The sequence below is a fragment of the Hordeum vulgare genome, chromosome 3H (assembly GCF_904849725.1).
Source record: "Hordeum vulgare subsp. vulgare chromosome 3H, MorexV3_pseudomolecules_assembly, whole genome shotgun sequence".
Taxonomy (NCBI): domain Eukaryota; kingdom Viridiplantae; phylum Streptophyta; class Magnoliopsida; order Poales; family Poaceae; genus Hordeum; species Hordeum vulgare.
The window spans coordinates 500,309,258-500,324,583 of record NC_058520.1 but is presented as its reverse complement, the minus strand read 5'-3'; the positions used below and the strand labels follow the sequence as shown (position 1 = coordinate 500,324,583).

Sequence of the window (15,326 nt, the reverse complement as noted above, 5' to 3'; positions counted from 1 at the left end):
AAGAAGAAAGAACTGTTAATATATATGTACATACCTTTGGTCTTAATTAATATATATACCTCGACGGAGTTTGCAACATCTCCCTCCTCCGTTCGGTCACCGGAGCCGCCATCATGGTCTCCTTCTTTCTCTGGCCTTTGGTCACTTGAGCCATCATGATCATGTCCTTCCTCCTCCATTGTTCGATCATCCGAGCCGTCATCCTCTCCTTCTAGAGCATCGGTGTTGTTGAGATACGACAAATAATCACTGAGCATTATCTCCCCCAACAACTGTTCTCTTTGATCCATATAGTTTCTGCAAATATTTTAGCTTCTTGTATGAATAACCGAATTACACGAACTTCTATGTTTTAAACATGCACAAAATTTTATATTTCATTTCCAAATGTTAAATAGTTCATAGATGTATGTTATGATATATAATGCACTAGATCTCAAGAGGCAAAAAGGTTTTCTTTCAGTTAGAACCAATAATCAACTTAATACATCTTGAATACATCTCTAGTATAATCTACATATGAACAAAATTTGTATGAACAATAATATGCAGGGGCGGCGGCAGCGACAAGCAGAGCACGCAGAGGAGGAGGTCACCGGGGCCGACGGGCTCGGGGCGGCGACAACGACGGGCTTGGGGCGGCGATGATGACGGGCTCGGGAGCGGCGACGGCAACGTGCTCGGGGTGTCGACGGCAGCGAGGAGGACTGGATCGGGGGCGGCGGCGACGGCTTGGGCTCGGGGACGGCGACGACGACGAGGAGGACTGGATCAGGGGCGGCGACGACGAGGACTGGCTCGGGGGGATGCGGCGAACAATGGGAGAATTGTGGGGGAAATTTCGACAAATCCCGCCTATATGTGAAAACCTTTTTTCCCGGTTGATGGTCCGAACCGGCACCAATTCCACCCTTTCGTCCTGGTTGACTCATCAAACCGGGACTACAGGTCAATTTTCAGCAGCCCAAATGCCGGGGGAAGAAGATACATGTACTCCCAGTTTGCGGAACCAACCGAGACGAAAGGGGCCCATTTGTCCCACTTTGTGCCACCAACCGACACTAAAGTCTGTCTCTGGTCCCGGTTTGTACCACAAACCGACACGAATGGCCTGTGCCTGGCACAGCCGCGGTGCGACTAGATGTTTAGTCCCACCTCGCTAGCCAAGGGAGAAGTGGAGTGGTTTATAAGCACTTGTGCGCACACAGTTTCGAGCTCCTCTCATATGCAGGCTTTCGGGCCTAAACTGTCACTACCTGTTGGGCCTTCTACGGGCCTGAATCCTGGCCCAACTATCTAGTTGGGTTTCTAGTCATATTCAGGCCGTGGTGGCCCATTAGTTGACATTTATATTTAAAGAATATAGTTTTTTGTTCCTACTTACTGTTTTTCAGTGATTCTTTATTATTTTTTGTTTCATTTGTTACTTTATTTATTTTATTTTTTTCTTACTTACTATTTTTAGTGATTTTTTTTGCTTTTAGGTCACAAAAATTATTATCGGGGTTTCATACGAAAACTCATCTGTTACAAAGGAATTTTATTTTTTTGGATTTATTTGAACTCCAGACTTTTCTTTGTTCAAAATGCACCATTCAAAGCCACATCATCAATTTTCAACTATTTCTGACTTCATTTGGATTTTTTCATGCATTTATTGATTTTTTAGCTAAATGACATGGAAATTGAAAAACACTACAAATGAACTCTGAATAGGTTGAAAGTTGGCATGGTATCATCATTTCACCCACATAGCATGTGTGCTAAAAAGTTGAGAGGGTTGCGGCAAAAACTGGACGCACTTCGTGTATAAATCGAACAATCTCTTTAGAAGTATCATGGTTTCATACGAAAACTCATCTGTTACAAAGGGATTTCTTTTTTTTTAACTTATTTGAACTACAGACTTTTTGTATGTTCAAAATGCACCATTCAAAGCCACATCATCAATTTTCAACTATGTTTGACTTTTTTCATGCATTTACTGATTTTTTGGAGCTAAATGACCAAGAAATTGAAAAACACTACAAATGAACTCTAAATAGGTTGAAAGTTGGCATGGTATCATCATTTCACCCACATAGCATTTTGTGTTTGCACCAAGTAAGACCTTTGGGATGGTCTACGATGCTTGTAATTTAATTTTGCTGAAAAACAGAAACTTTCGACCTTAGTCTAGGATTTTTTTAAATTCACTGGAACGTGCTTTTGATCTCAATTTTTTACACAGGATTCATATACAATTTACCCATATTATCTGAATTTTTCATAATTTTTGGAGTTACATAAGTATTCGAATTATACAAATTACTTCCGACTATTCTATTTTTAACAGATTCTGTTATCTTTGTGTTGCTTGCTTATATCGATGTATCTATGGGTTGTATCGGGGGGTATGAACCATGGAGAAGTTTGAATACAGTAAATATTACACCAATATGAATAAACAATTAGTTCACAACAATACCTAAAGTGGTGATGAATAAAGAAAGGGCTAAACCATTCAAATTTGGAAACTATATAATGGCACAAACAGAAACTAGATATATATAAATTGGTCCAAGCAGTACATAATAATACATGCAAGCAATACATAATGGGCAGCGCTAGGGATCAGACTACTAATCCCTAACACTATATCAGACCAGAGGACAGCCGTCGGATCAATTGCGGTTGCACCTTTGGATTTAATGTGTAGCCTGTGACCCACTTAATTCCTTACTGAATTATACTCTTGTGAGTGTAGTACTTTTCTTGTGATTTCGATGCTTCTATGCCTGATTCCTGTTTGCCTTTTTTATTTAACTTCTTCAAAAAATCACACAAGGATAGGATTTTGATTCCATCATAACTTTTCTATTTCCAATCTTGTTAACCGGATGTACTTTATTCACCGTTTTTTTTCTTCAATATAGTAGCAAATATTGCTTCTGGTGCACAAAGAGTTTGCTTCCATGGAACAGAAAATGTACCCCGTGTAACATTTTATATTGTTTCTAATGCATAAAAAAATTGCTTCCACCGACAAGATATTTTTCTTCGATCACAATCAAATTTCTTGGATGGAACATAAATATGTGTCGAAACACTTCGCTTCCGTGTAAGAAAATGTTGCATCCAATAATTTGTTTCCACGCCAGAATGTGAGTCCCATATATCTTCTCTATAAAGTTTCCAACACAAGAAAACTTTGCTTCCATCCAATGCAATCGTGTTTGCATGGTAAATTTAATTTGCTTCAAACTCATAGGTTTATTTTCTGCGTCGTTCGTTCATATAGTAAGTTTCAGACATGATACACATTTATTTACTTAAATTCACAAATAGTGCATACAATGCTTCCTAAGTTATTATTGTATGTTTCCTCTAGACTGTAGACCCGCTTTCTTTCCGTTGCCTTCATTGTAGGTCAGATCCAGGTATCGTCACACTTCTTGCTCTGGGCTCGCTCTCTTATCTCTGGCTGCGCCCACTGGTTACAAAGCCAGCTAACAACAGCTTGAATTATACATCTATTAGTCATGGAGCAGAAGTATAGAAGGTATGAAGCAGCTCGGGGGGGGGGGTGTATTACGTAGAATGTATGGTACCATCTGAACAAGCAGAGCATCAAGCATGTATTGTTCCTACATGCTATGTCACACGACCTTAATTCTTGGATATTTGTTGGATTGATTTGGCATTAACCAACAAGGAACAAAGAAAAAACTTTTGTCCACCCCATCAGCATATATATGAAATACAGGAAGTGGGATGACAATGTGAAATGCAAACAATTCTCTTGGCAGAAAGTACAAAAAAATATAGAACTATGTTTCTATTACCCCGCCATCTGGACCGAAGAAAACATACAATATAAAGTTAGGAAGCATGGATATCAAGAAGCATCAATTTGTTCTTATCTCGTTGTAATTCATATGTAGTGGAGACATATAATTTTGTAATTGGAAACTAGCGATGATTGTTGCCGACATGTGTGTGTATCATCTAAAAAACATGTGCATCAATAATAATGTGATCTATAAACCAATTTCATCCATCCATGCAAACAAATTGGACTGCCGAAGCAAATATCGGATGCTTACAAAGCATGGTTACTAGAAACATCGAACTGGGAATAATATGTGTGTGGGAACAAGTGATGATGAAAAAGTGGGTCATTCCTGCAATGCATTACCTCTGATTCAGGGAGGTACTTCGAAGAGAGGAAAAGGATTAGGGACACTGCTGGTTCTCCAGCAGATTGGTGGTGCTCCGGCAGCCCGTTCAAATTTCCATGGTCCAGACATCTCATGACGCAACAAATATGATGAAGACGGGAGACATGGTCACCTAATGTGTCCCATCATGGGGTAGATCGTTACAGGGGATCAGATCAGCGGGGAGGAATATCTCGTAGAGAGAGGTTAGCGGGGACATGACAAGAAGAGGGAGCATTTACGAAAGAAAAATGTTAGCAAATCTTGCACATGCCTGATTAGCGGACGATCTTCGACAATGATGAGCGCTGCCATCAGATGATTCGAAGCACTGAAGTGTTTGGTGATCTCATGGACGACTGGGAAGGGTTCATTCCTGTCGGAGAGAGCCGATGCGGCGACGGGAAAGTTCGGTGATGTAGCTGCGCTGATGCCATGTGACCTGTGAGAGGGAAATGAGGGTCAGGGAAGGTGAGATAATGCGGGAGAAACTGACGAGAAGATTAGCGCTAAAAGCGAAGAGAAAATCGGGTTTGGTTGGTTTGTTCGGCGGCTGATTCCAGAAGAATTTCAACCATGAGATAAAGAATGTATCGACGTTCCAGGAGTAGTTTGGCAAATGTTTCCTGCCAGACTACAGATAGAAAGCGTTTCCCATACATAATAATAGCTAGAATACATATTTATACAAATGTTCGCCGTTGTGAACACTACTCGTTTGAATCTGAATCAGAATCAGAATGTCTCAAAGCTGGTGGTGCGAGGTGACGCTGGCCATAGTTCACGATTCTAATCTTGCGGTACAACTCGTATGCAATGTATGCATCTTTTGTTGCATACCAAACGTTGATAGGGTCAAGTGGGGTCTTCCCCCACTTTCTGTGATGAGACTTCGGGAATGAAGTCTTCATATCATGGTACTTCTCGTCGATCAAGGCGACTGCCATATCAGCCATCGAAGTCCTCTCATATTGAAGCTGGAATAGGTCTTTGATATCAATGTGGCACTCAGCTGGTATCTCAATACCAAAGCTGCGCCTCATATTCGGCATGTCGTTCGTTATGTCAACGCTAGCGAAACGTATGCCGCTGCGAAGGAAGTCCATGAGTTCTGGACAATGCTTCTCACTACTGCAACATCAACAAATTAAAATGGAACAAATGTTACATACCACTGCAACAAGGAAAAATGTTTCGCTACAACTAAAGAGAAATTTAACATAACGATTCAAATGGAACATATTGCTATTCTATGCAATTTTCATATCCTATGAATTGATCTTTATAGGATTCCAATATTGTAACATATTGCTATCCGATGCAATTTTCATATCCTATGAATTGATCAAGAAACCCTCAATTAACTATCCGATGGAACATATAAAGAAACTACATATTGCTATCCAATGGAACCTAGAGAGATCGGTATATGCAATTTTCATAACCTTTGGATCAAAGAAAGCCTCAAAACTTACCAATGAAAAATTGTTTCACTACAACTAAAGAGAAATTAATCTTTATAGGATTCCAATATTGTAACATATTGCTATGCTATGCAATTTTCATATCCTATGAATTGATCAAGAAACCCTCAATTAACTATATATCCAATGGAACATATATAGAAACTGCATATTGCTATCCACTGGAACCTAGGGAGATCAATATATGCAATTTTCATAACCTTGGATCAAAGAAAGCCTATGTTGTAATATATCCAACGGAACATAGGGAGATCAATATATGCTATCCAATGGAACCTAGAGAGATCAATATATCCAATGTTGTAACACATATTGCTATCCTATGCAATTTTCATATCCTATTAATTGATTAAGAAACCCTCAATTAACTATCCAATGGAACGTATATAGAAACTCCATATTGATATCAAATGGAACCTAGAGAAGATCAATACATGCAATTTTCATAACCTTGGATCAAAGAAAGACTCAAAACTTACCTCGCCCATTGTAAGATCAAGACATGCTGTTTGAAACACAGCTGGATGACGGCAACACCTTGTTGCTCGGCCGTGTACTCCAGATCAAGCCCTAAGAACACCTCACACTCCGGCGAGGCGTCAACCCACTGCTGGAACCGTCCAAGAAAATTCGGCACCGCCGTGCTCTCGTTCGTGTACCCAACCCTGAGTTGGATCGTGCCATGTGCGCGCACCATTCCGGTTTCATATGTCATTGTGGAAGAAGAATGGAAGAAGAGAGGGGAAGAAGAGAGGAAGAAGAAGAACAACAGAGGAGAGCGCTAGAGAACAGAGAATGGCGATAGACTCTGCTTCGGTTGCAGTTTTCATCGCTGGAAATGACGTGGGAGGGTGAACCGTTTGGACCTTTAGTCCCGGGTTGGACGACAAACCGGCACTAAAGGGGTGATTCGAAGGGCCGCCACCCCGGTTTGATCCACCAATCGAGACTAAAGGAGGATACGAACGGTTGTACAAATGCCCGCCACCACACCTTACTCCCGGTTTGATCCACCAACCGGGACTAAAGGCGATACGAACGGTTGTCGCCCTATTAGTCCCGGTTCTTGACTGGAACCGAGACAAAAGGGGTGAGACGAACCGGAACCAATGGCCCACGATGCCTGGCCGGCGCCCTGGCCTCACGAACCGGGACCAATGTCATCATAGGTCCCGGTTCGTATATGAACCGGGACTAATAGGATTTCAGGACCTGGACCAAAACCCTCTTTTCTACAAGTGAAAGGTGCCACTTTCCGCACTTCTTTATATGTTGACGATGTGGCGATTTTACTGACTCCCTTCAACGACATCGATGTCGTTGCTAACATTCTCAAAGGGTTTGGAGAGGTCACATGCCTAAAGGATTTTTTTCCATAAATCATCAATCGTGCCCATCCGTTGTTAACACATCAATCTCCCATGATGTACTTTGGCATCTCCCTCTATGTTAGGTGCCTAAAGCGTATCCACTTCCAGCACCTAGATGATAAATTTATCGGTAAGCTCCCTCCCTGGCGCGGCAAGCACTTCAACATGGCGGGTTGTGCTGCCCTTTTCAAGGCGTTCCTCACCTCCATTACAGTCAACTACATCACATCGCTCGCCATTTTTTGTGGAGGTTCATCAATTTATTGACAACATCCGAAGGGCTTTCTTGAGGGAGGGTAGTAATTTTTTTTCTAGAGGAATGTAAGGTTAACTATTACGTGGTGTGCCACCCGACCAATTCTGTGGTTTGGAGATCATTCACTTGGAAAAAATTGTCCGAGCTCTTAGGCTTCGGTGGACATACCTGAAATGGACCGCAATAGAGTGTGCTTGGGTGAGCACTGAGAACATGTGCGACCATGATCATATGGACCTCCTTCCACACCTTCACAATCATGTACGTTGGGAATGAGAAGAAAACAATCTTTTGGGATTCCCCTTGGGCGGGTGGCATTACACCGCGCGATACGACACCCACCATTTTTGCAACCACCAAAAGGAGTAACTTGAGTGTGCAAGAGGTGTTGCACAACAATTGTTTGATTGATCGAATTGACACCTCCCATGGAATCTCATCGCTTCCCAACATGAATACACCAACCTATATAACTAGACTTCTCAATTCAAGCTCTTTGAGAAACAGCTTGACAACACTTCTTCGTAAGAAGTGATAATTGCAAAAAAAATCAATTCAACCCATGTGAAACCATTGAGATTGTCAGTCTCACTAGCCTTCGAATTACAAGGGTTAATGTAACTTAACATAGGAAGTGATAATTGCAACAAAAGAAAACAAAGTTTAGATGGTGAATGAGAAATAAAAGAGTTGATCGAGGTTGAAAGTAATAATGATAAATGGGACGGGATCCATAATTTCACCATCACTACCATTGTGTGGTTATTAGATCATGACTCGTAACAATCGATTGTACTCCTCATCCTCGTCATTCCATATAAGGCGAGGATGGAATGAAATCCCGATAAGATTACAAGGTCCATAAGCCTACACAGATAGATTCACTACATACATGGCCATGTGACCCTCCTTGTAAACTTCATGTGAGGCTTGATAAAAACATCTAACCAGAGTAGTGTATTACCTCTAAACCAAAGGGCCCGAATCTAGGTAAAAGTCGCTTTGTAAATCCCACACCTAGATTATCCACGTTTGCTCTATACCTCCCAAAATCCCTAAATCGTGTGTGTTATTGTGAAATCCACACGACAACGTTACTTCGTGGTTGCCCCCTGGAGCCTTGCATCTTATGGTTTCGTCCCATACTAGACCGTTCAGTGTAGACCCGCTGTATTCACGTATAACCCGTCTACCTGTGACCATCCAGGTTTTCTCCCCTTTTCCTTGGCGCCTCGGGTAAAACCTTCTCTTCAAGCTTCACCGACAAGCCCGTGGATGCCACTCACTTCTGCCTACTGCTCGGATGGCTCACGACCGGGAGGTGAATCCTGGTGCCTCCGCTCTGGCTAGTAGTTTAGGTTAAGTTTTGTAGTATTCATGGTTGTGGCACTTGGGAGGACGGCGACACTTTTTCTTCGAGTTCTTCTTTCGAATTTCGATTCTCCTCAAGTCCGGCCATGTGAACGTAGTTGACGGAGCTCCGACGTAGGTTCATGTCGTCTTTTTGGGACGGTCGGGTTAGTATTTCTTGTCATACGTGCCCGACGACGAGATTTGTTGTTAGTTGCTCCAGATCTATTCAAGGGTTTAGCGACGAGGATTGCGGCTCCATGACGTTGGTCCTTAGAAGCACTTACGCGAAGACTTTTTTATTGTCATCGACAAGGTTAAGCTGCCACCAGTAAGAAAGAAACAACAGCAACACATCAACGACTCGTTCTGACCGCGATAGTTGTCGTCCGGTGGTCTAGAGACCTCGACGTAAGTTTTATCATGTTTGATTTGAAATACTTTGTACTGCCGATGAACTTTTATAATAATTGTGAATATATAATTTCGTAAGTAAAAGCTCGTCTGCTCGTGTTGCAGGTTGATCATCCAGCACTAGGCTGCGACAGCTGTGTTGCGCACAACGTCTCGCACGCTCCACTCGAGTCTAGCGGCCGGAGCGTCTCCCTCGCCGCACCGGCCGCTTGTTACGCTCTTGGCCATCCATAGTACAAGGTCCCAACCCACCGCTGCCACACCATTTTCTCCCGCCTCCACCACTGTCCGGTGGTGACGCGTGGTCGGCGACGGTATCCTCGCACGGATTTGGGTAACCTTCTTGACATTGTTCGACCGATCGTCTGTGTGGGCTCCTCTTCCATTACCCGTGACGACTTCGTCGTTCTCTAGTGATTTTCGCTGAATTGGGGCTGGATTTCCGTTCCTCCGTCGCCGATGGAACCAGAGAAATTAAATGTCCGGTCCAATCCGTGCTGCTGCTGCAGAAAACCAGTTTCTAAATTTAGGCCTGTCCTATTTTCGTGGTGTGCCTGTCGGATACTCGGATCACGGGTCCTTGTTCTGATCGGTTCCCCTCCCCCCCCCCCCCCCCCCCCCCCCCCCCCCCCCATTCCGCAGATCGGAGTCCAGCGCCATGGCGAACCGCGTGGGCGAGCCGTCGACGAGCGCCAACGGCGCCGGGAAGGACTCGGGCAGCTTCGAGTGCAACATCTGCCTGGAGCTGGCCCAGGACCCCGTGGTGACCCTGTGCGGCCACCTCTTCTGCTGGCCGTGCCTCTACGAGTGGCTCCACGTCCACGCGCACTTCCCCGAGTGCCCCGTCTGCAAGGCCAACGTCGAGGAGGACAGGCTCGTCCCCCTCTACGGCCGTGGCAAGACCTCCGCCGAACCGCGGCCGAGCTCGTCTGCCGGGCCGCAGATCCCGAGCAGGCCCACCGGACAGCGGCGCGCCACCGCCCCGCCGCCTGATCACCGCGACCATTACCCGCACCCGAACCAAAGCCCGTGGTTCCTTGGCGGCGGCGCCTTGGCCGGCGGCCGGTGGGGGAATTACACGTTCTCCGCCGCAATCGGGGGCCTCTTCCCTCTGCTCAACTTCCAGGTGCACGGGTTCCCGCCGGCGCCGGCGGCGTATGGGCCCGCCGCCGGGATACCTTACGGGTACGGGCATGACTTCCATGGGTGGCACGGGCATGGCTTCCCGGCCCAGGCACCGCAGGGCCAGCAGCAGGTCGATGTCTACTTGAAGGTGCTGCTGGTCCTTGTCGGTGTGCTTGTCATTGCTAGCTTGATTGCGTTCTAGATCATCCTGTGTGTGGTGGAGGTTGTTCTTTGCATTTCAGTCCGAGAGCATCTTAGGTAGCTGAGCTCCCATGCTCATGCTTTGATCATGATCAGTGTGGAGAGCAGTAGAATGACAAATTTTCCATTTTGTGATAAAACTTGTACTCTAATTGGCACTGTGTGGTGTCGCCGGTGAATTTGATCTGTGCATTATTTATGGATTTACTTTGAAACATTCTCGTGCTGATCGCCATCCATATTTTCGTTTACGTTCTTGACTGGGTGATGGTATCACTACTTTCATACTCTATCAGCTGGATGCGGCTTTACAGATATTCTCAGAATGAAAATAAACATTGGGAAGAAGGTTTCTATAGCCACGAAAACTTGAAGATCAGAATTTACCAAAGTGGGAAGATGAAAAAGCAAAAATTTGATTAAAATTTGTAAGAAGAAACCACTACTATAATTCATAAGTTTAATTTTCTTTACCAATTCAGATTTATGTTGTTTACAATTCATTCAGAAGTTTCCTTCATACATTATAGATGTGTCAATTTTGATATTGAAACTTTCAATCAAGGGATTTCTATTTTTGTGCTCTTGGTTTTTCAGTTCTAGTCCCTCCGTTCTTAAATATAAGTCGTTTTAGAGGTTTCACTAGTGGACTACATACGGATGTATGTAGACAATACTTTAGAATGTAGATTCAATCATTTTGTTCCGTATATAGACATCTAGTAAAATTGCTTAAAAAACTTATATTTCGAAACGGAGGGAGTAGTCAGTTTTGTTTCGCCACCTTAACGTTTCTCACTTTTTCCCTCTTTTCATGACCCTAGCCTCGCAAATGCTCAAACGGAGCATTTCGTTGGGTCAAAGCACATTGACCGTTAACTGGATGATGCCTTGACAAGTGGGATCACCTTAAAAGTGTGGCATCGATGTTGCATCCCAGCCCGTGGACACAAAGCTGGGTCGAGCCAATGCAGCATGTGTACGTATCTGCTTAAGCGCCCCTCCATGGGTGTGTGAAGTAATTGGCTCGGCCGGTTCAACCAATGCGGAATGTGTGAGTATCTGCTTAAGCACCGCTCCATGGGTGTTTTAAGTAATTTGGTCGGCATGTCCAGCCTGCCTCAACAGTGTCAAATACATTTTTCTGTCTCTAGTCAATTTTAAAAATTCGTAGCACATTCATTCGAAATCCATCTGAGTAGATTCAAGTTTCTAAATTCGTCATATCTTCACGAACATTCATTTTTTAGCCCAGGCTCATCCGCACCCGATGAATTGAAAATTCACAAAAAATACTAAAATAATTCAAAAAAATCTTACCTTTTGTGCATAGAAAATTATCTGTTGCATAAGATACGCTCCAAATTCCAGATCATTTGGACACATCAGTCGTTCTCAACAAAAAGACAAATTGGATGAAAACAATACATTAAGAGTAAACTTCTTCACATGCTCTAATTTTTTTCAAGGGGTATTGAACGTCCAAATGGTCTGAAATTTGAAGCGCACCTAACCCATCAAATTATCTTCCATGCAAACAAAATATTATTTTTTTTGAATTTTTGTAGCATTTTGTTTGAAGGTTTTGTTCATGACGTGTGCAGCTGAATGTAACGTTCAAGATGCGGTACTATCCGGTACAATCCTCATCCTGGCTCAAGGGACTTGTGTAACAGACCAAGTGCAATCCTTGCCATCTTTGTAATATATTTTTCCATGTGACCCCTTCATGTATGCTATAATGTGGTTTGCTTTAATAAAGTTTGCCTCATATCATTTTGCATCATGACATCATGTCATCATTCATAAGTTTGCATCTTGCTTGTGTGAAGTGGTATGTTGTGGTGTGTGTGTGGTGTTGATGTGCTTGCATGAGATTTCTTGCTTGTCACCTCCATCTTTCTTCTATTCAAATTCTACGTCTTGTGATAATTTTGCTTCGTCTGTTCCACCCACATAAATGTTGAAATTTTCCCTAATATTCTGTAGCGTATTTTCAAATAGTATTTGGCCATTTTTTATTATTTTTCCTTTTATAGCTTTTGCAAAACAACTTCAATAGTAATTAAATAAGTGCATTTATGTTCTGTCTCTAAAAATTGACAAACCAACTTTATTAAATAGGGCATAATTTTGTGAGTACAAAACATGTTTTATTTTGCTCAAGACCTCCCTCTATTTTCTGTGAGTGGTTTGTGTTTTTTTCTATTTTAATATAAAGGGAAAGGTTTCCCTGTGAAAGAGAGAGAGCTTCCTCGGCCTCCTCCCTCTCCACAGAGGCCCAGCTAGATGATGCAGCAGCCTAGCGCGCGCTGCGCAGCCAAGCCTGCCTCATCCCCATTCGGGTGGTCATTCTCCTGTACGGCAGGCCATCCAGCAGCTCCATGTCGGCAGCCGACCGATTTCACGGCCGGAGCCCGCCCTGTGCACCTATAAAACTGTCCTAGCCCAAGCAGAGTCAACCCTCGCTCCATCATGTCTCTCTCCTTCCCTCGCCGCCTCCGCATAAGGTAGCCATGCTCACGCCGTCGCCGCGCCGGCCATGCTCCGACCGAACACAAGCCACTACCCGCTTACACCCGAGCTCTTGTTTTCCGAGCGTCATATCGTTGTCACTCGCGTATATGCCGTTTGTGCGCTCCCCGGTTGTTGGCTTTTGAACGTGTGTATGAAGCCGTACAGGTGTGCCTACGCGATTTTTGCTTCGACCGGCTCATTGACGGAACTTATGTAACTAGCGACATGAATAAAACTGATCGATGAATTTGATGGCTAAAGGCCCGTGTCGAGCCTTTGCTTTGTATTGCTTTTCGTTTTTCTGGTCTGTTTTGTTGTTACAAGCACCACCCCTAGGATGCCTTTTATACACATCCACAAGGGGCTATGGAAATAGACTAGAACTAGGTATCGTAATACTAGTAGGATTCAGTTTGGCTTTCTTTCCTAATCCTACTTGTACAGGAGCAACGTGATTAACTTACATTCACCCCCTAATCACGATGTCCTTACTTCCGACCTGGGTCCCAAACACGATTGTTGCTTCTCATAACTGTTACCATCGGCATGGCCTTTGTTGTCCCTTGTAGCATTTTATGGACCGTCTCTACTGTCGTCGGCTCGTCCGTAGCTCGATTACAACACTCCTTTTTGGTCGTGTCTTCAATCTTCACCTCTTCTTCGGTGCTTTGTAGACTGTCCTTCGGATCATCGAGGGCACATTTTTTGAACCTGAGCGTGACCATACTTTGGTATAACTTTGAATTCCAAGCTCTTGGCGCTTGCATCAGCCCGTAAAGTGCCTTCTTGAGCTTGTCAACTTCCGCTTGTTCGTCTTTCTTTTCGTAGCTGAGGGGTTGTTCTACGTACACTTCTTTTGTGAGATCGTCGTTGAGGAAAGCGGATTTAACATCCGTATGATGAACCTTCCAATCCTCTTGTGCTGCCAAAGCTAGGAGCACTCTCACCGTCTCGATTCGAGCAACCGGTACAAACACCTCATCATAGTCAACTCCTTGACGTTGTACGTAGCCCTTTGCAAAGAGTCTTGCCTTGTACTTTACAATAGCACCCTTCGTGTCCTTCTTTAACTTGTAAACCCACTTCAAACCTATCGCCTTTTGGTTTGGAGGTCGGATTACCAAAGTCCACGTGCCATTGCTCTCGATCGCCTTCATCTCCTCATCCATGGCGTGCGTCCAGCTAGGACTTTTGCTCGCCTCTACGAAGTTCACTGTCTCCTCAATTCCGAAAAGACATAGTCCGGAGTATTCGAGCGTAACTAGCTTTATGCATTTGTAGACTTTCTTGAGGGTCTTGTAGCGACGAGGCCGTGAGGAGTCCATTGTGGCTTGCGAAGGAGGCGACAGAAATTGTGTCGATGTTGATGCACTTGAGGAAGATGGCTGAGTCCCGAGCATGTCATCGACATCCACATCGTCGGCGTAGTCGTCGTGATCATGACCATCATCTTGATTATCGTCGTCACTATGCACTTCGTTGTCGATGTTGTTGTCGAGATCTCCACCCGTATCGTGCGCTTCGTTGTCGCTATCTCCTTGCAACCTATGCACGTCGTTGTTGGTGTCGGCACCATGATGATCACTACCATTGTGGTCACCTTGGTTGGGCGTCTTGCCAACCACCTGGACGTCCTCTCCTGCATCATCTTCAGTTGGAAATTCAACCGTGAATATGTTACTGTTTGGAGCATCGTCGGCTGCGGCGCTCCAATTCCACGCTTGGTTTTCTTCAAACACGACGTCGCGTGAAATCCGTAGACGCTTGGTTTGTGGATCGTAAAAGCGGCATGCCTTGGTGCCGGAACTCCTCTCGTATCCGATGAACACCATCTTGGTGGTACAATGCGCAAGCTTTGAGAGGTGCGGCTCCGCCGTCTTCACATGCGCCATGCACCCAAACGCCCGTAGATGAGTCTTGCCGATCACCGCCTTCGTTGGAGCCCGGTTGAGAAGATAGACTACCGTCGAGACAACTTCTCCCCAAAAAGTCCCCGACAGGTTCTTGCTTTTGAGTAAACTCCTTGCCATGTCAACGACGGTTCGATTGCGCCTTTCAACGACCCCGTTATGCTGTGGCGTATAAGGTGCCGTGAGGAACCTTTTTATGCCAATCTTCTCGCAGTAGTCATTGAACTCGTTCGACGTAAACTCTCCGTCGCGATCTGTCCGTAGAGCGCGAACCTTCAACTTGTGTTCCATCTCCGTTGCAGCCTTTAGCTTCTTGAATGCTTCAAATGCCTCATCTTTAGATCATAGGAGAACGACCCACATATATCTCGAGTAGTCATCTACCACAAGGAAGAAGTACTTCTTTCCTCCATGAGTTGCTGGGGTGATAGGGCCACATAGATCACCATGGCGCAGCTCGAGTGCATCACTTGCACGATACGTAGACTGAGCAGGGAACG

The 15,326-nt window shown here is 44.4% G+C and overlaps 1 protein-coding gene across 1 annotated transcript; it reads left to right on the top strand.

Moving 5' to 3' along the window:
- Positions 1-9,715: 9,715 nt before the first annotated feature.
- On the top strand, positions 9,716-10,614 carry LOC123440297 (E3 ubiquitin-protein ligase RNF185-like). The gene has a single exon (XM_045116874.1). The coding sequence runs from the start codon at positions 9,732-9,734 to the stop codon at positions 10,398-10,400; it is 669 nt and encodes a 222-aa protein (XP_044972809.1). The 5' UTR covers positions 9,716-9,731; the 3' UTR covers positions 10,401-10,614.
- Positions 10,615-15,326: the final 4,712 nt, after the last annotated feature.

Excerpts from the sequence above, each read along its gene's own strand:
- LOC123440297 (XM_045116874.1), top strand. The coding sequence starts at position 9,732 with ATGGCGAACCGCGTGGGCGAGCCGTCGACGAGCGCCAACGGCGCCGGG.